The 19,308-nt window shown below is 34.7% G+C and overlaps 2 protein-coding genes across 4 annotated transcripts in view; one reads left to right on the top strand and one right to left on the bottom strand.

Moving 5' to 3' along the window:
* The window catches only part of ARHGEF33 (Rho guanine nucleotide exchange factor 33), a 128,644-nt gene extending 113,326 nt beyond the window's left edge, over positions 1-15,318 (top strand). Inside the window, exons 20-21 of one of the 2 annotated variants that reach the window (XR_006606484.1) lie at positions 7,700-7,859; positions 9,976-15,318. Coding sequence is in view for 1 of the 2 variants with exons in the window: in XM_045079204.1 (XP_044935139.1) it covers positions 7,700-7,781 (82 nt within the window). In the remaining variant the exon portion in view is untranslated. Of the gene's footprint in view, positions 1-7,699; positions 9,529-9,975 lie in introns of those variants that run through there. The other variant, XM_045079204.1, reaches the window with a different exon arrangement.
* SOS1 (SOS Ras/Rac guanine nucleotide exchange factor 1) overlaps positions 1-19,308 on the bottom strand; it is a 145,731-nt gene that overhangs the window by 27,439 nt on the left and 98,984 nt on the right. For both annotated transcript variants that reach the window (XM_004765523.3, XM_004765524.3), the window contains exons 9-15: positions 16,759-16,886; positions 15,312-15,967; positions 5,947-6,028; positions 5,032-5,154; positions 4,622-4,725; positions 3,199-3,421; positions 1,925-2,044 (exon numbers count right to left, since the gene is read on the bottom strand). In XM_004765523.3, coding sequence (XP_004765580.1) covers positions 1,925-2,044; positions 3,199-3,421; positions 4,622-4,725; positions 5,032-5,154; positions 5,947-6,028; positions 15,312-15,967; positions 16,759-16,886 — 1,436 coding nt within the window. The remainder of the gene's footprint in view (positions 1-1,924; positions 2,045-3,198; positions 3,422-4,621; positions 4,726-5,031; positions 5,155-5,946; positions 6,029-15,311; positions 15,968-16,758; positions 16,887-19,308) is intronic.

Raw genomic sequence — 19,308 nt, 5'->3', positions numbered from 1 at the left:
CGCCGAGCACTCAGGCCTCCCTTCCCACCTAGCTCCCAGCGGGAGCGGTTTCTTCTCTGGAGGAACACGACTTCCACGGTTCTCATCCAGTCCCCAGCTGCCCTGCGGCTGAGGCTAAATCCCTGCGGCGCTCCGCTGAGGAGTGGGGACTCCCTTCTTCTGCCGATCTCTGACCTGGAACCTAGGCTTTCACGGGAATGGGGCACGCCGAGAATGCTGGGGAGACAGTCTTTCCCTGGTTCCTGAGGCCGCGGTTCCATGCCAGCAGAGGTGAGCAAAAAGGACCTCACACACCACCCGCAAACCCCACATTCGGCTGTTAGAGCAGGAATGTTTCAGAGAAGCTTGCCATCATCCTGAGCTTGAGAGGGCAGGCTCAAACAGCTTCTACTCTCTTGGCTCTTGCAACCTAAGGGTGCTCTGGAGAACAATGAAGGAAGCCCATAGGCCCACAGATGATCATTCTTTTGAGGTACGGTGAGAAGGTCGTGAGTAGCCCGAGGCCAGGCCACGCTGTCTGGGCAGTCACATCACTTCGTCTCGTCGGGCAGGCATTTTACCATCTCACAGCATCACAAGGAGGGTGAGTACAGTACAGGAAGATATTTTGAGAGAGAGAAACCACATTCACATACTTTTGTTATATTGTTATAAATGTTCTATGTTGTTATTGTTAATTTCTTATCGTGCTTAATTTATAAATTAAATTTTATCATAGGTATGTATGTAGAGGAAAAAGACATAGTGTATGTAGGGTTCAGTACTATCCATGGTTTCAGGCATCCACCGGGGGCCTTGGAACAAATCCTCCATGGATATAGGGGAACTACTGTATGACACATTCTTGGGGGAAAAAAAAAGGCAGGGAACAGTAACAGCCTGTGAGAAGGACACAGATTTAACAGGAAAAGATTTCAAAGTAGTGATTATGAATATGTTCACAGAATTAAAGAAAGCGTGATTTAAAAAGTACAAAAAGATAGGATGACAATGTGCAGCACAGAGTATCATAAAAGACACAGCAATGATAAAAGGAACCAAACAGAAACTCTGAAATTCAAAAATACAACAGTTAAAATAAAAAACTTACTTAAGGGGCTTAATAGAACATTTGAAGTGGCAGAAGAAATAATCAGTTAACTTGAAGATAAAGCTATTGTTTAAAGATGAAGGCAAAATAAAGACTTTCCCAGATAAACAAAAACAGAGAGTCTGTTGCTAGCAAACCCACCGTCAGAGAAATACTACAGGAGGTTCTCTGGGCTGACAGCAAGGAACCCCAGATAGTAGCACAAACCCACAGAAACAAAGAGCCCCGATAGCAGTAAATCTATGATTATGTAAGACACTGTAAGTGCCTATCTTGTTCTTATGGCTTCTCTTAACTGATTTAAAAACCAACTGTATAAAATAATGTGTACATAATGTAATGTTGGACCTGTAAGATATATATATATATATATATGTAATATATTGCCAATAACTACACAGAGGCTGTGGGTGAGAGCAAAGTATAATGGGCTAAGAAAGTAATAACAAATGGCAAAGCAACAACTGTTACAATAAATTATTAGCTCTGCATCATTATTATGTGGAATACATATTATGATAATAACACAAAAAAGGGAGACAGGGAATACAGCTATATAGGAGGAACATTTCTATCTATCCCTGGAATTAAGCTAGTATAAATCTCAAGCAATTCCGATAAGATGTAGATGGTAAACTTTCAAGTGTTCACTAAACAAACCCTCAAAAAATCATTAATGAAATAAAAATGCTACATTAGAAAACTAGCCACTCAGTGCAAAAGAAAGGAGGAACAGAGGAACAAAAAAAGAACTTGAGATGTATTCAAATAGAACTGCATTTAAAATCATAATAGCTGACTGCTACGAAATGTAAGAATGTTGGTGATACTTACTTCTCAAACCACAGAGTGAGATTCGTGGTATGCCGGATCATTTTTAGGAGATTAGGAGAATTAATTTCTTTGTCTTCTTTAGTCCACACACTTCCAACTAATTCTGATGGTTGTACAGCTCTAAAATCAAGACATAATTCTACATGATACTTTTCCCGCTAGGATGCTGTTTTATTAAGTAAATGAGGTAAATAAAACTAAACTCCCATCTAAGCCTTCTTTTAACTCCCAACAGAAAGGTTTATGAAAACAAGGTATAACAAAAGTTTACAATTATGGGTATTTTTCTATAGATTAAAAAATATTTTTACGCATGTACCTGTGTACTTAATCACTTTATAATAACATTTTGCTTTTGGCCACATTGGGATTTTTTTTCATAGTATCTTTCCCAGCACTTATAAATATTATTTAATGAATTAGGGTGACAATGTAATTCGGGATGGTTCTTTTAAATAATGGTTTAAATAATCAGTTCGTTGAAGATACAGTAATCACTACAATTCATAAATCTTTTTTTTCCCCCTTCTAAAGGAGCAGGGAAAACCCTATCACAGAAAAGTCTTGGTAAATAAATGAAATAAATAGATTCTTACATTAGTCTTTGGGAATAGTGAGGATCTTTGGAGTGGATGGAGATCTATAAATTTAGTTCTTTTCATTTAGTTATTACAAAAGCTTGTTTGCAATTCTAACTTCTAAATAGTCTCCATTTAAAATGAGAAATGGACTGAGACGGTAGTTATGTCAACGAAGAAAAACTAAAAAGGGCTATGACTGGCCATGACTTCAGTTCACAAATACAAGGGCAACAGCTAACTTATTGAGCCCGACCTTGCTTTGGGCAATGTGCTAAGCACTCTATATATATACTGACGATTTTCACTCTCACAACAGCCTGTTATAGGTACTATTATTAGCCCCATTTTAATCCCGAGGAAGCTAAGGGACAGAGAGTGATAAAAGTTAATTAAACAGAAAGGCTAAAGTTGCCCAAGGATACCAAGCCAGTGATTGGTAAAGCCGGGATCTGCAGTCAGCTTTGCCAGCGAGGAGTGACTACAGACAGACAGAAACTGCAACTCCAGGCAGAGTGGGCAGATCAGGGAGTGAAGGAAGGGGAGACCTTCTGTGGATCAAGGCTGTATTACTACACACTTCATGTACCAGCTCATTTATGTCTTATCACATCCCTATAAGGCAAATACCAGTATTTCATTTAAAAAATTAATTCCTTTGAAATGATTTTTCAGCTTGAATGTAAAATTACATACCTATATAGATCTGATTCAAGTAAAGTGAGTTGTCGAGCAATTTCTATTGGGTGTAAGGTGAGCAGGTCAAAAGTCTCTATGTGCCCAGGCCTGCTTATATGCCACTCAACCGTGGGAGGTGAACTCTGAAATGTAATATTATGACCTGGTCCATTGTCTCTTGCAATTTTTTTCCTTTGGATTATTTTAGTGATGGATTCAACCCATTTTTTCATAGCTTTACCTGAAATACATTACATTTTAAATAACATTTAAATACTTTCACTCAATATTTTATCCTTTTAAAATATTTTAACTGAGCCACCCAGGTGCCCCCCTTTTAAAATATTTTAAAATCAGACAAGTGATACTTAAATATATCTTTGCTATTACAAAGTTCAAATGATCAAAATAAAAAAATGGAAGTTCCCCTTTATCATTTCCCATTCCCTGTCCCAATCTCAGTCTTCTTCACATGGGTCACCATTGTTAATAGTCTGGTACATATTCTTCTATATCCTTTCAAAATAAAATCAGAAAGTAATTTATTCATAGATTTTTCACCTCTCTTGTTCTGAACTTCAGTTCAAAAAATTATTTTATAATCTTCCATTAAAAAAAGATATTGCATGCATGGGATTCATAAGGACAGACGATACACATTCATTATTAATCTAATTAACACTGCATTTTATAAACCAAATGGCACCAGAGGATATTTCCTTCACATTAAGGTGCGTTTTTGATGTGGCTATTTTGTACTATGCATGAAAGTACTCTTATTCAACGCTTTATTTTCTGATTCTCATTTACAGCACACTGTGGAAATTAGAATCAAGTTTGTCTAGGACATTCTTAGACCTATACAGTTATGGAATCTTTAAAACTCGAGGGGAAATTCTGACATCACTGAGTCTTGCTCTCTTCATGTTACTGATAAGGAAACCAGAGTCTAGAGAATCAGAGTGGTTTTGCCTAAAGTCATGTATCTAGTGAGTGGCAGTGTTCATTCAGAACAGGACTGTTGTTTCTTGGCTCTCAATTCAATCTGCTCTGTGGCCTCTCTAATACAGGATCTAATCCCCTAACTGGGAACCACCTAGTCTCCAGCAGTGGTGTTCTGATGGCACACCAGTTCCTAATTGTCCTCTGATACACATAGCTTCAGATAAGTAGAAAAACAGCATAAATCGAGACTTTTTCTATCCAATTCCAAAGTAACCACTAAGTTGATTTACTAAATGAAAATACATTGGGTCAACAGGATGATTACTGAGCAATTTGTAGGTCAACATGTTGTTTCATGAAAATTTTCAACTTTTTCAAACCGTTGTGCTGCCACCGTTCTAAACAACTCTTAACACGAACACTAAGGACGTCAGTTGATAGTCACCACATTGGCACTTTTATTACATATAAAACTAAGCACTTAAAAAAACCATACCTCTCACTGTTCCAATAAATTCTTCCATTCGCTGCAAAAGATCTGCATCCCTTTCAAAATCATAGAAGTGGTGCTCTACCCAATGCCGACATACATTTAATACTCTATGGCATTAACACAAAAGAATAACTGAATTACATGGGAACTCAGACATAGGTGTTTACCATGATGAACGGTATAAATTAAAACAGTAATTCTTTCCAAATTAAATGATTTTGTAAGTAGTGGCTTACCACTTTCAAGATTCTATGTTAATTAAGACTTATACAATAATTTCTGATAATTGCTCTTCACTTCACTCATTTTACTTGTTACCTCCTCCTGGGTTGGGAAAGGTCCTTATTTACTTCAACTCTGAAACAAAAGTTCACTACAGACTTCATCACTTCAGTTATTTCCTTACTGCTTACCGCAGCTGTACAGGCTGTATGTATTCTTTTCTAAACCTTTTTAGTTCTGCACTCAAGGGCTGATCTCCATTCTCTATAGCTATGCGATCAGCTTCTGTGGGCTCAGGCTCTGGAATTTCAAACCTAACATAAAACAGAACAAACTAATGAAAATACTGGTAATACCAGAGTATACAAACAGAAAACTACACACCTTTTCACTAGCCAGCACAATACAGAGAGAACTGTAAAAATTACTACGGATATACATACATATTAGTAAAAACAAGTAAGGCTTCTATAATATAAAGGTTAATGATCTTATTTTAATTTTTAAAAAAGAAATTAATACTTGCCAATATTAAAAAAATGAGAAACATAATAAAGGATAAAGAATACATGCAAAGTCTAAAAATAAATGTGATTATCAAGTATGGGACTGCTGTTCATTTTTGACTTGTGTAATCACTCTGAATCAGCTACCATAACACTTTTTAAGGGTAACCCTTAAAGAGTTGACTGTTCCTTCAGTGGCTAAAACACTTTTCTTAATTATGGTATTTGTTCACTTAATGTTAAGCTCCATTTTCTTCAACATGTGATATATTTGAAAAATTCTGTTTAGAACACCTAAATCATCAAAATTTAAATTTTCAGAAACTAAATTATATATTTTTATATGGTTCTTTAACTTGACTAATGCCATAAATTTGAAATTTCAAGTACTGCGTTTCCATGTGAAAAGAAATGCTTATTTTTATACTTTAATAATCAAAACAAAAAGATTATAAAATAAATGGTCATTTAAGAGAAGTTATTTCTTTAAAAAGTACTCATGAACTACAATTCAAAGCTCCTACAATTTATTTCTGAGAAACACAGAATCTTAGCTCAATCTCTTAAAAAAAAAAAATTAAACGTTTTACATGAACAGACCTTTCTATTATAAGACTCAGTAGTTCTTGAGGTTTACAAAAGGATCTGTATGTTGTAAGAAATGTCCGAACAAAATTGGGATCTAAGAAGAAAAAAGGAAAATTATTTTATTAAAATCTTTGATTCAGAATGATTCAAGCTATTATTAACATTTTCAAAAGAGATGAAATAATCTTAAAATTCCCAAAGTCTTCTGACCACACAGAATGTTTTGGACTTTATAACAAACTGCTAGCTTGAGTGCTTCCTAAATTAGTGGCAAACTGTGGTTACTAAGATTCTGTATCAACTTACTTCTTGACCTCGGCACACTCCGACGAGCTGAACTTAAGTCCTCATGGGTTGCAGGAATGCAAAGGGAGGAAAGAAAGGCAAAGAGCATGGAAACAAGCTCCCACCTGCTACCTGGATCTCAGAACATTTCAGTTGGTTTCTATCTCCTTCATGAAGAGAAAGGCCACAGCAATAACCCATTACTTTTTCTGACATCCAGACTAGTTTATCTAGGATCAGTTATCTAGATTCCTTTAAATCATGTTAACAGAGCATACAACCTGAAACTGGATCTTATAATGTGTAGCTTACATTAAATACAGTTTCTCAATGATTTTATTCGCTAGAGGTCTTAAAACTGCTAGAAGAAGCTTACGAATACCTGGAAGTTATTAAAACTACGAAACGTGTGAGAATGTGGATTTCGTTCTATTCACAACTTAATTCCTTTTATTTCAAGTAGTCCCGCTAAGAGTTCAGTCATAAGAGCAGGAGTCTCCAGCCCTTCCCGTGAGAGGGCCCACTTTTCATTCACATCTCCATGAAGTAAATCAGGAGGCTGCCTAAGTGTGATCACTTCCCCAGGCCTGGCCTTCTGCAGTCTTTCCTGGACAGTTTTCTCCCCCAAGTTGTGGAGAAAGACTGCTGTTTTTTCATCAGCACTAGAGACCAGGACTGTCATCTTCTGCATAAACGGGGAGAGACATCTTCCCATAATGAGGGACATAAACAAACAAACAAACAAACAAAAATCACTTCCTTCTATAACTACAATTTCACCAAGGTCAACATTTAGTTGCAAGTTATTAAAAAGAAGGAGGGAAGAATTCATTAACCTTTTTATTGGGAGCATCCTTTTCCTATTTTTTACATTATGGACTGGTAAGCACTAATTTATTATTTTTTTTGTTTGTAAAACTCTAAATATTCTTTAATCTCAAATTCATTTGAGAACTTGATAACAACAAGCTATAAAGTAATTGCACAAAGATAAGCTCTAATTGAATGATGAATTCATTGAGAGTAGCAAGTACCTTTATTTTTGTTAGGCTTCACACTGGATCCTTTGTGAGTACAGTGTCCTTTATTAGCGTAGGATTTCCCAAGATCAGAGTTAATTTGTTTGGAAAATTTCTACTTAGGCTGATTCTAAGAACCATGCTAAATTTAGCATAAAATAATGATAATAGATTAAACTCCCTCCCCCAAACCAAATGCATGGATTTGTCGTAGAAATCTATTCCTAATGTATTGGTTTACGTGGCAATCAAGATAATGAATTGGTTTAAATATCAGACAACCTTGGATGTATACTGCTTTTTTGAATTAAAGAAAATTCACAGAATAAAAACATACTGGTTTTCAATGCCCCTCCCCTCCTTTACCTTCCAAGTCTAGCGGGTTACTGATAACAGTAATTTAAATATATACAATCCTTTAGTAATTTCCTCTCTGTTGGTATCTTATTGTTTGTCTTCAGTTACAGAGTTCCTCAAACGTTAAAGACTAATGTCTCATCCAGAAGAAAAGATTTTAGAACAGAAGGCTGTACGAGATTTTAAAAACAGAGATTTATATCGATTTCATCACAATCCTCCCTTTCAAGAATCTACTTGCTGTTCTGCAAATCTATTTGTCAGGTGAGGCTACTCAAAACATCACGTGTTTAGGAAGCAAAAGCAGTGGCCACGGTAGAGACGCTGAGCCAACACTGAGGGAGAGCGAGCCCAGGCCCTCAGCAGACAGTGTCTCAAGGATCCCTGAGCTGTATTCTCAATTTAGGCTGGCCTCTCCCCCAACCTTTTTTTTTTTTTTTTAAAGGAAAAGTTTATTTCAATAGTCTAAAAGTCTAAAATCAATATTCAGATCCATTGCTCCTCAGATGCCACCTAAGGTAGGCTGAAGAGTTTGGGCTATCAAAGGTACTTTAAAACTGAAAAACAGAATAAAAGCAAGTTCTAAATGAATTATTTTTTTAAGGAAACTGCCTGTTTTTAAAGGTAAATGACTTTAAAATGGTCTTTCCATCTTCAACCAAAACATCTGGTTTCAGTAGCTTAGTAACAATGACAATGCTGGGAAAGTCATGATATGCCTCGGTGCCACTTAGGTCACAGGGGGATCATATCAACTGATCTCTGTTACGGAACTTTTCAAAGCGCACTCACAGAATTTATTCCACATGACTTCTGTGAAGTGAGTGGCGCTGATGTTTTTCCTTTCTACATATGAGAGAAGGAACTAAGATTTATCCAAGGTCACACAGTCAAGTGGCAGAGATGGAACCAAAATCTAGATTGTGTAACTCCTAATTTTATGCTTTTTTCTACTGTCTCACATAAGCTCTCTGGATTAAAGGATGCCTTCAGGTTTCCACAGCTGTGACATAGAAATACAAAGAACAATTCCATGAGTTATGTAATCATTACAGAAACTTAAATAAATGATTAATTTGGAATGTAGCTGCAAACTGCTATTCCGGTTCAGGGCACTAGAGAGTCATTAAAAAATTAGCAGTCTAGTTGTGATTCCGTAATTAAGCCTTCTTCCAGACTGTAGGAAGTAGCAGCAGGACCTTCCTGTGCACTCTATGTAGAAGAGGCGTTTGTGAAGAGGGCAGTGAAATAAACACTCCCACAATCATCACTGTTGTACTAAATTCTAAAGTGACTCAACTTTTAAGTTGTTTTTAGCTTGATGAGAAATAAGAGCAGTCTTGCCAAAAAGAAAAAAACCAGCAAAAGCTAAAAATAAACCAAGAAAAATTGGCAAAAGTTTAAGGACTTTCAAAAAATATCTGACAGGCTGCATATATTCCCCGTCTTGTATTGATTTAGACTCCATTTTTAGTCTCAAGTGGTACACAAAACTGCTAATGAATGAAAAACTTAACATCTGTATTTGAGGACATCTTTCTATCTATTTGAACTTTTATTAAAAAAAAAAAGGGTACATATTCCAGAAGCTACTTTTATCTCTATTAATTTCCCCCCGTCATTGATTCTCACGTGTACTATGTCATGCTAACCCTTGGAAACCTGTATCTTACAGATGAGGTGAAGGACTAAGATAATTCATTATTTTAAAAATACACACCAATAAGTACAGATTACATAGCTTTGTAAGAAAACAAAGCACTACCTACTTACATCTCGCAGGCAATGATAAAGGCTGAGTGTTACCCTCTCTGTTGGTTCTGAGGCAGCAGCTATCTACCTGTATTATAAAATGATGTTGCAGGGGCACCTGGGTGGTTCAGTGGGATAAGCCTCTGCCTTCAGCTCAGGTCATGATCTCAGGGTCCTGGAATCGAGCCCCACCTCAGGCTCTCTGCTCAGTAAGGAACCTGCTTCCCCCCACCCCCGCCACCCCCTGCCTCTCTGCCTACTTATGATCTGTCAAATAAATGAATAAAATCTTTTAAAAAAATGATGTTGCAGAGACAGATGGAAGGCAAACACATAAAAATACAAAAGCCGGGTTGCTTTAGTTTTAGAACATGAGCGCAAATATTTGTGGAGAACATGAAAATTGGCTATTTTGAGAGTCTCTTTCTCTTTCTGTTTATTACTTGCTTATGGATGTAAATTCCACAAACCTCTTTCTCAACCATAACCCCACGTGAATTTCAGTATGAGCCATAGTAAAAGCTCTGTTGTGGTTTTTCTTCGTTATTATTTCTACCAGATTCTCAAATCCCTGCACTAAGGTTTTCGCCAAGCTCACTAGCTGCTCTGCTTCCTTCCCTCCATACAGTTTCTCTGTACCAGTAGCTGCCAACTCTCCCATCAAATCCCTGGTCCAGGTTACTTCGAACGGGAGCTGCAGTGACTTTTTTCTGCTGCCTTGTCTCCTTCACTTGAGAACTATTCTTTGATAATACTTCACTGCACAATTCTTCAAAACCTTAGGAATTCAAAATATACCTATGTTAATATGCAGAAGACAGCACGCTAAATCTGAGGTGATAATTCAATCCTTTCTTCTTAGGTACCTATTTTGATTGACACTTGACATTTTATTTGGCAAGGTCAATGAAAATTTATGAAATACTTGTTACATGGAGTTATTTATGTCAAGAATGCCCCTCCCCCCACCATAGTGAACCGCTGTTAATCAGGATGTCTGTTCATGTGATAATTCTCCCTTTAATACAGCCATTTAAAAAGCCACAAGGAACAATAAGCTTCTCAACAAGGATTTATAAACAATCACTCTTGAATTCCTTAAAAAAGGAAACAGACGCTATGCTGACGCACAAACACTTAAAAAAAATTATCAGAGAGTTTAAAAATAGAACAGCACTGCCCTATAGATCAAAAATTGTTCAAAAGATTTTTTTTTTTAAAGTTAAGACACCCAAACCGAACTTAGATAGGCCGCAAACTCAAAAGAAAGCTAATGCAGGTTTTTGAGGATTTTCTGAGGGTGTAAAATAGCAATAAATACTTTAAAGAAAACTATCAACCGGCTTGTGTTTTTTCAATATCATTTTCTAGAAAAGAGTACCACACACAGGATACACCTTTTTTCCACACTTCAATATGAAAAGCTTGTATTTGTACATAATATCAGTTCTGAATTTTCCCTACCTCATGGTCACCTCATTTCTCTAAAGTAAGATTGTCAAACCAGATACACCATTACCAAACATTTCTTTACTCGTGTCGTTTTAAGTCTCAATAATTAATCTGTACTTTATTTCCTTCCGGTAACTCTGAAACAGAATTAAAATTCTTACTCTCATCTCTTTTTTATGAACCTTGCTTTGTGCTCCTCTTAAGGTAGGTAAGAAAGTCTCTTCGTATTCTTGCCAGATTCAGAATGATCTAACTAGACAGTGTCCCCTCTCCAGCATTTCAAATGGATTCCAAAGTTCTGATGCAGTGAGCAAATTAGTCTATGTCCAGAAATACTGGATCTCAGAGATAAGCTAAAATCAGATTCCATGTAAGACCCTGGTGTAGTCTTTTAAGCGACAATTAAGCATTTTCTAATTTACCTAAATTTAACTTTTTCTCCCAGAAAGCTTTCCTTTACAGAGCAAACATCACCAGTAAACTGGGTTTTGTTAAAAAGTAAAATTATGATGCGCAATATCTAACTGTATACTAAAATCTATGCATTAAAATGGAAGTTTATCTATAGCCAGAGATTATTATTTATTTCAATAAGAGGAAAAAAAATTAGTCTGCTTACATCTTCATAGTAAACTTGTGTTTGTCCAATAAGGAAAAAGCCACTTATATTACTGGCAATTCAAACCAACCAAGAAGTTCTCTTTATTTTTATTATTTGATATCTATAATAAAAATGTATTTTAATACTGAAAAAATTTGTCTTACATGAGTCACTGTAACATGGTGAAAAGTACAGTATGTTAAGAATCAAGAAACCTAAGTTTTAGTCTTCATTCTGCAATTAATTGGTATGACTTCTGGAAAATCATGTAACTTTCAGGGGCTTTGGGTTTTTGTGTATTAGTGAGAGATTGGTCATCTTGTCTAACACTGCAAATCTATAGCTCTGCTTCAAAATTACTGTTAAAAACAACCGAGGGATCAAGTTGGCTAAAGCCATAGTGAAGTCTGAATTAAGTAAGGTTAAACCAGTTTTTCTTCTGGGGTGTTTTGTTTTGTTTTGTTTTTTGTTTGTTTTTTTGGACAATTTCTGAACAATCCAGAACCTAGAAAATGGTCTGTAAGTGGTGCTTAATGGATATTAAATTTTCTCATATATTACAGCCAATGTCTTTTATTAAAATTCTGTATAATAAAAATGTGCAAGTTAAATTTTAGCCTTTATTTCAGCCCATTTTGCACTGAATGTTCTCTCCAATAAAAATATCTACCAACTAAACCTCTCGCCCACCTCTGCAAAATAGCAGACCAATAATTCTAAAAACAAATGGTAACTTGATCTCTTATTATTGTAGTGAGGACTCAAGAGTACTTTCGAGCTGAAAGAGACCTTAAAAAATAATTGCTTTCATGTTTACGAGTTCATAGACATCTACTGAAAACACATCCCATATTGCCAGTAACATGTTTGTGACAGACCTTATAGAAGAGCTCAAATAAACTAGTAATTAATATTAATTTGTAGGTATTGTGAGCCACAACTCAAGAAAATTGCTTGTGTATGCCAGTTACACCAGTAATATACCTTCATGATCTATGTTAAAATATCCAATTAAGCCTCAAAAGAAGAAAGAAAAGAAAAATGCAAAAAAAAAACAAAAAAAACTTGGCCACATTTGTAGTCAACACTGGCATTTTATTCCTCAAGAAATTAATGAAAGGAATTTTTGAAAAACTTTAATTTCTTAAAAAAGTAAAGCAATCTTGTCAATTTAAATGTGAAACACTTTGCAAAGTGCTACAAATCTAGAAATTTCAGTGTTTTATACTAACTAGAAATAAAACCATTTAAAATACGATTCTATTCAAAAGCTAAAAGTTAAATACAAATAAGAGGAACTATCAAAAGTAATTAGTAAGACAGCACAGCAAAAGTACTATGTCTACACATTAGGCTAGTATCATGCATGTCAAGGAGAGAAACTTCCGATACCCTAGAAAAACTTTCAGCTATGCTTGTTCAAGTTTTGTTTTAAAGTGTCCTCATTCAAAAAATAAATAAAAAGCACAGTTCCCAGAAAATATTTAATTGTAATTCTGCAACGGCTTACTAATGATGTTAGTTCTATGAAATGTAGCAGTCTAAAAAAAAATTTATCATCAACAATCAAGTTTTACAGAAACAATTATATTAAAAAATTTGGAATCTGAAAATGTTTTCCAACTCCAGTACCACTGAGGTCTGATAGTAAACACTAGTTGAGTCTTTAGCACTTTTCTACTTACACTGCTCTACAGGAAAGAAACAAAACAAAATAGTACAACTTTTGTCTTAGGTAGATAAAAATCCAAGGATTAATTTTACTTTAAACAGTCTTTTCCACACTTCAACATGAAAATTATTCCATAGTTTTCATATTGAAGAACTCAAAACAAAGGTATTTAAAATCAAAGGATGAATGGTTTAGAGTGCTTATGCTAAAGAAATCAGGGAATCTTGTAAGAGCCTTAAAAATCAGAATGTGGCAAGAAGAGCAATCTGAGCTTATAGAACATTAAAAATTCCTTTAAAAAGCAAAGAAATAAATATTTTGCAACTGTAATTTTCGAGTAACTTAATGAACATCTTTGTAGTTGTATTCTAGATCTTAAAGAGTATACAGAAGTTGATGAAGATCACAAAATAGATTGGTCATATTAATATAAATGGTATTTCTTGAAAAGTTTCATATGTAAAAAAGATACCAGAATAATTGTTTTCTTTTTCATGTAAAATCCTAGGCAGATTATTTAACTTTCCCATGCTTAGTTTTTTTCATTTTTGAGTCAGTAAAATGAATACACTGACTGCATACGTTTCTAGGTGAAAAATCAACAGAAAAATTGGAATCCCAGGCTAGTCTTCTTTCACTATCTTCAACATGTGTCAGCTCCTGCCTGCTACTACCAAATGGAATCTGTTTAGAGAACCCAAAATGCTTTTAATAGCCTACAAAAAACACTAATATTTCACTATGGAAAAGGCTATCAAAAGAACCACCAATTAGAGGCCAAATAAAAATTCAAAAACAAAACAAAATCCTGGCTTATTTATTACAGAGACATGTGGAGATCATGAGATATTATATTCATAAAAGTGCTTTGGTATCACTGATAAAAATATTCTAACTTGATTTCACTCTTTTGAAGGAGGCCCTGATAGTTTCTAGGCCATTTAAGTAGTTCTGACTGGACATGTAATAAGTTGAATATATCAACATTATCAAAAGTTATTCATCTTTCTTACAGTGGATCTTTAAAAGTTTAATTTAACTGGTGCCAGAACACCTTCCAGAGAGAACTGAGAACCTATTTAGAGGACTTTAAATAAATGAAAACACAAAACACTAATAAAAAAAAAAACCCTCCCTCAGAAACACACATCTTCTAGAAACAGGAATATATTTAAGCAGGAAGTATAGGGATGGAGGTTAACTTTCACATTCGACTACTTAGAGCAGCATTTATGTTTTAAGAGTTATGTTTTGAGTTAATATCTCTTTATAATTAAAAACACTCTTTGAAAGTAAGTTTACGTTTATGTTTACAAGGAGTTTTTACAGGTCGTAGTTCATCTATTCTTTCCAAGTCTGAGGTTGCTGTTGTGATGCTCATTTTTGAGATGGAAACTGAGGTTCTGGGACCTGAAGGAACTGTGATAGAGTGAGCATGGAAATCCAGATTTGTTGCTCTTTCAACTATACCATACACTACAGTTTACAATTTCCAGTCTTTCCATTGTGTAGGAAAGTTGAAGGTCGAGGAACACTGGATTATCATGGGTGACTTTCTAGAAGAAATAAAATTACTTTAAAAAAAGAATCATTATGTTTGTTTCTTAACTCTCAAAAATTACATTTGATTTGGTCTCTACTAATCTTCCTAGGTAGTCTGGACATGTTTGTCTCTAAAAACTGCCCTGCTGAGGTAAAATTGTTTTCTTAAATGACATTGGTTGTAAAGTGCAAAAAAACCTGAAACCTTTAATGACTTTCAGGATTGCTAAATTTAACTAAGTTTTAGGAACAGAAATTAGGAAAAAACAATGCTGTGCATATTTGTACTACAGCACAATTTTGGTGATGAATGTACACTAAAATTTTTACTGACTTTATAATCTCAGTAATGGAAAGAGAAGAAAGAAAAAAGAAAAAGAGGTAAAAGTCGTTAGACCCTAATGATGATGATTTAGCACTACTTTTAGTTTTGTTTCCACCACTAATTGGATAAATTTAGCCAAGTGATTTTATATTCCCATTTGTAATTCTGGTTATAAAGTTAAAAATAATATGTGAATGTGGTAGCAAAAGTATAAATGGCAGTATTTTTAGGTAAAGGAAAATGAACTCGAAATAATGTAGAAGATCTTTTGTTGTTAGTCTGCTTTCTATTTTAGGCACAGTGACTTGTGCAGCAAAGAAAATCAGCTGGAAGCAGGAAAATAAAAGTGACAGGCCACTTTTTATTCCTTACCTGCATACATATGGTATGTGAGCCTCTCTATTAGCTTAATAACAGTTCCTGCTTTGATAATTGGAATTCCAGCCTTGGGCTGCATGTTTTCTTCAAATATTATATTCTCTTCAGAGTCAGGCTCTGCAAATCTATAAACATCGGCACTAGGGAGCCTCATCTGCTCCTCCTTCTCTTCCTGCAGCATCGTCACATCAAGCATCCTCTCCAGCGTACTCCGGTATTGTAAAGATATCAAGGCTGCCATCCAATTGTTTTTCTCTTCAGCTGACTTGGCAGAAAATATAACACTATTTTCATCTTTTAAAATTATTTCAAAAGCATGCTTGTACTCACTGGTGTCATCTTTGTCATTAATTTGTACCTTTCTCATGAAAAACTTTTCTTTAAGACGGTATTCTGCATTGCTAGCACCAGGAAGTCTTGGCTGCCCATGATTTGATTTACAGCAAATCATTAAGCCATCAAAGAGAAATATGTGTCTCTCATGTTTGGCTCCTACACGTGTAAGAGTTCCTTCCATTATAAATTCATTGCAACACTGTCCAATGTCTTTTCCCTCCCAACCATCAATATTCTTTTGAATCTCGTTCATTTTCTTGATTGCTAGTTGTTTCCCCTTCATTTGCTGACTATAAAACCGACATGCAGATTCACTGGGATAAAGGAAAAAACATTATTAGTACACAGACGACAGACAATCTAAGAATTCATGTAAATATAGGACAATGGAAAAGTACATTTTAAAAAGTTGCACTGAGAAGGTTTTCACTAATTCTCCAAATATATTAGTGTTACAAAACTGTACCATTTTAGGAACTAAAGCAACACAGTAGAGACTTTTTTAGTGCTCTAAAAAGAAACAAGGACTACTGACGAAATTCTACTCTATAAACTTAGCTAGGTAATGATTATTTCTACCTTGGCTACTAAATATTTAGAATGACATATATTAAAAAGTAGCCCAATATGGTAAAAAAAATAATTTAAGAGACTTAAAAAATTATTTAGAAATGTTTAAGTGGACAAGACCTAGAGCTAACAAACATGCACATATTATAATTAAGAAAGTGGAAGCAATGTTATCTGAATTAATACCTCAAGTTACATAATCCCTAAAATAAAGGACACTACCAATTTTACTTTGACAGAACGATGATGTTGACATAAATCTACTCAAGACATTTTTCTCTGTCTCTCCTTTAGCTTACCAGTTGACTCTCAGGAGGTCTTGTCTGGGAGTATGCAAGGAAAATGCACAAATATGAAAGGTTTTTCAAACAATAACAAATTCTCTTGGCTTTGATGTCACTTCCTCTGAAAGACCAAGCTTGTCACTAAAACTATTTTCTTCATTGTTTACTTGAGGAGGGAACTGGGATCCCTGAATTTACACCAGAATATTCAGAGTGAAAGGGAAGATTATTAAAAAAGTAAAAATATTCACCTCAATCTTCGTTTTGCAAGACTTTTAGAACATATTTTTTCCATACCACTCTGAACATTAAGCAAAGCTGTTATTGCTTGTTTCAAACATTCCTTGTCTTCTTGATCTTCACTCTTTTCTTCTAACTGCTGCAAAGGCAAAATGACAAATCTGAACCCGCAGGACAGTTTTGGATGAAAAGAACAGGAGCTCATTTTATTCAAGAATGAAAGTAACAGTAATTCAAATCTTTCTGCAACAATAAAATTTTTAAACATGTCATAAAATATATTCTTTCAAAAAAGTGTTTTCTTCTTTAAGTATTATTTTCTGTATTATCATACAACCGAGTGTTCCACATTTAAAAAAAAAAAAAAAAAGAGAGCAGAAGCAGTGTTAAAAGATGTCACAGCTTGTGACAGCCTGTGATGTGCAGTTTCTCAGAAGCATTTGTCTGAAAACAGATGAGGGACATAAATTATCTTCTTAACCTGCATAGGATTTGCCCAGTAGTAAGCACACAGAGATGTTTCTTCTCAAGCGTGGAATTTGGTCTTAGGTTTCTGATTCCAGCACTATCATAGCAACAGGATGATTCGAAAGACAAATACACAGAGAAAGATGGAGTATAGTGGAGAGGAACTTAGACACAAAACCTAGAACCAAATTATGCCTCTACTTCTGTGTGACACTGGGGCAGATTATCTGACTTCTGAGTTTCATTTTTCTCAGCTATCAAATGAGGCTTGTAAAAAGCCTGCCCTGCCTACCTAATGGGGTTCTTATTAAAAATCAAAGCACTTTATAATGTACAGAGTAAGTCTAAGTTGTTTTCTTCGTAGTTCTACTACAGGTTTAACGTTTAGTATCATGAACTTTGTCAGCATTCACAGGTTAAGATTTTGAGCAAAACCAGAAGTGTACACATTAATGAAACTCAAGCACATTTTCTTTTAGTGGCAAATATACTATATATGCTAGACAGAAAGTCTGTATTTAATAAGGACTGGGTCATCAATAAACACCACTTATCAATATAACAGGTGACTATAATTCAAGCAAGTAGTTAACTGAGGTATGAGTTATAATAGATGATAAGAATTCTGTCAACTTCTCAACCTATTTCTGGCTACCAAAAAGAAAATGTTAATAAATAACATGTATCAGTAGTTTTCATGCAACATTTAAGAACACTTATTCTCTATCATAAAAGAAAAGATGTGAGAAGTAAAACCATAAAATATTCAAAGTAATTTGCAAAGGTTTACTTTTCAATGAGCATAATTATTATTACTTTAAGGATTTATAGTTGAGATATTCCTTAAAGATCAACAACACATTCATTTTCATTTCAGCTGATAAAGATCAGTTATACAAACATACACATACTGATGACTTGTGAAAAGTAGACATACTTCTTACTCAAAGCCTCAACCATTTTTATAAAAATAATTTGCTTAAAATATCATAAATGCTCAGGTATTCCAGAAGAAGTAAATACCATATTGTGATGTCTATTTAATGCTCAGTTTTATCATCCAAATTTTGGATACTAAAACCTCACCATACTTTCAACAAAAAGGACCATCTGCACTTTGTAGTCTTAATTGTGTTAACTGTGTTTCAAGATAATCTCCCAGAAAGGGGGAAAAATATTTTTTTCTCAAAGGATAAAAAAAACTTTTATATATATAAAAAAAAATACGAGATATCATTTACTCATTAGTTTTGCTCTTCACTATGGCCAGCTAGATTAAAGGAAGTCAATGGCCAACTGTTCATAAAAAGGAAGCTATTAGGTTTTTACTTAATGGATATTACGGATAGGCTGAAGGCTGGGCTTTGGGCATTCTCTCAAAACACTCTCCATTCCTATCATTCTAGAACTACTTGCATCTTATATGGCAGAATTTCGGGTGACAAAACCTAACCATTAACCTTACTGAGTTTAGGCTTCCAACGCAACAATCTCACACTGAAAGCAATGTTCATTAAGAAAGGACAAAACTGTATGCGGTGTACCAAAAGCACCACTAAAAACTATTTCGCTGAGTTCTTTCAGAATGTAATTCCTCCAGAGTCAGTAGACCATAAGGTAAGTTTTTAATCTTAACGAGCTGGCACCAAGAGGTGGCAGAATACTGAATCCTTCATATTTATCCTTTTATTTTTTTATATTAATTCAGGCAAACATACCTAACATCACACAAAAACACACAGTTTTAGCACATGTAAAAAGAGCATGAAAGTAACCAATCCACTGAGACACACATTTGATTTTCTATTCTAAAAATGTTTAAAGCTTTTGGTCATTTATCTACTATTTAACTATAACATTTCACATATAGAATATACCAGTATCTTGAAAGTATTGTTAATATACTTTAAACCCACAAACCCAAAGTCTATGTCAAACCCGTAAGACTCTACTAATGGAGTAATTTTTAAATGCAATTTTTACCTTCATAGCATTACCTGAACATCTAAAATAAATTTCAATGTAATTAATGACCTTTCTCATAAGCACTTTTGCTTAATATAGCTGATATAAACCAGGCACTGGTGCTGAAT

The sequence above is a fragment of the Mustela putorius genome, unplaced genomic scaffold, assembly GCF_011764305.1.
Source record: "Mustela putorius furo isolate JIRA1106 unplaced genomic scaffold, ASM1176430v1.1 tig00000281_pilon_pilon_pilon, whole genome shotgun sequence".
In the NCBI taxonomy this organism is placed as follows: domain Eukaryota; kingdom Metazoa; phylum Chordata; class Mammalia; order Carnivora; family Mustelidae; genus Mustela; species Mustela putorius.
This window is presented reverse-complemented; position numbering and strand designations above follow the sequence as displayed.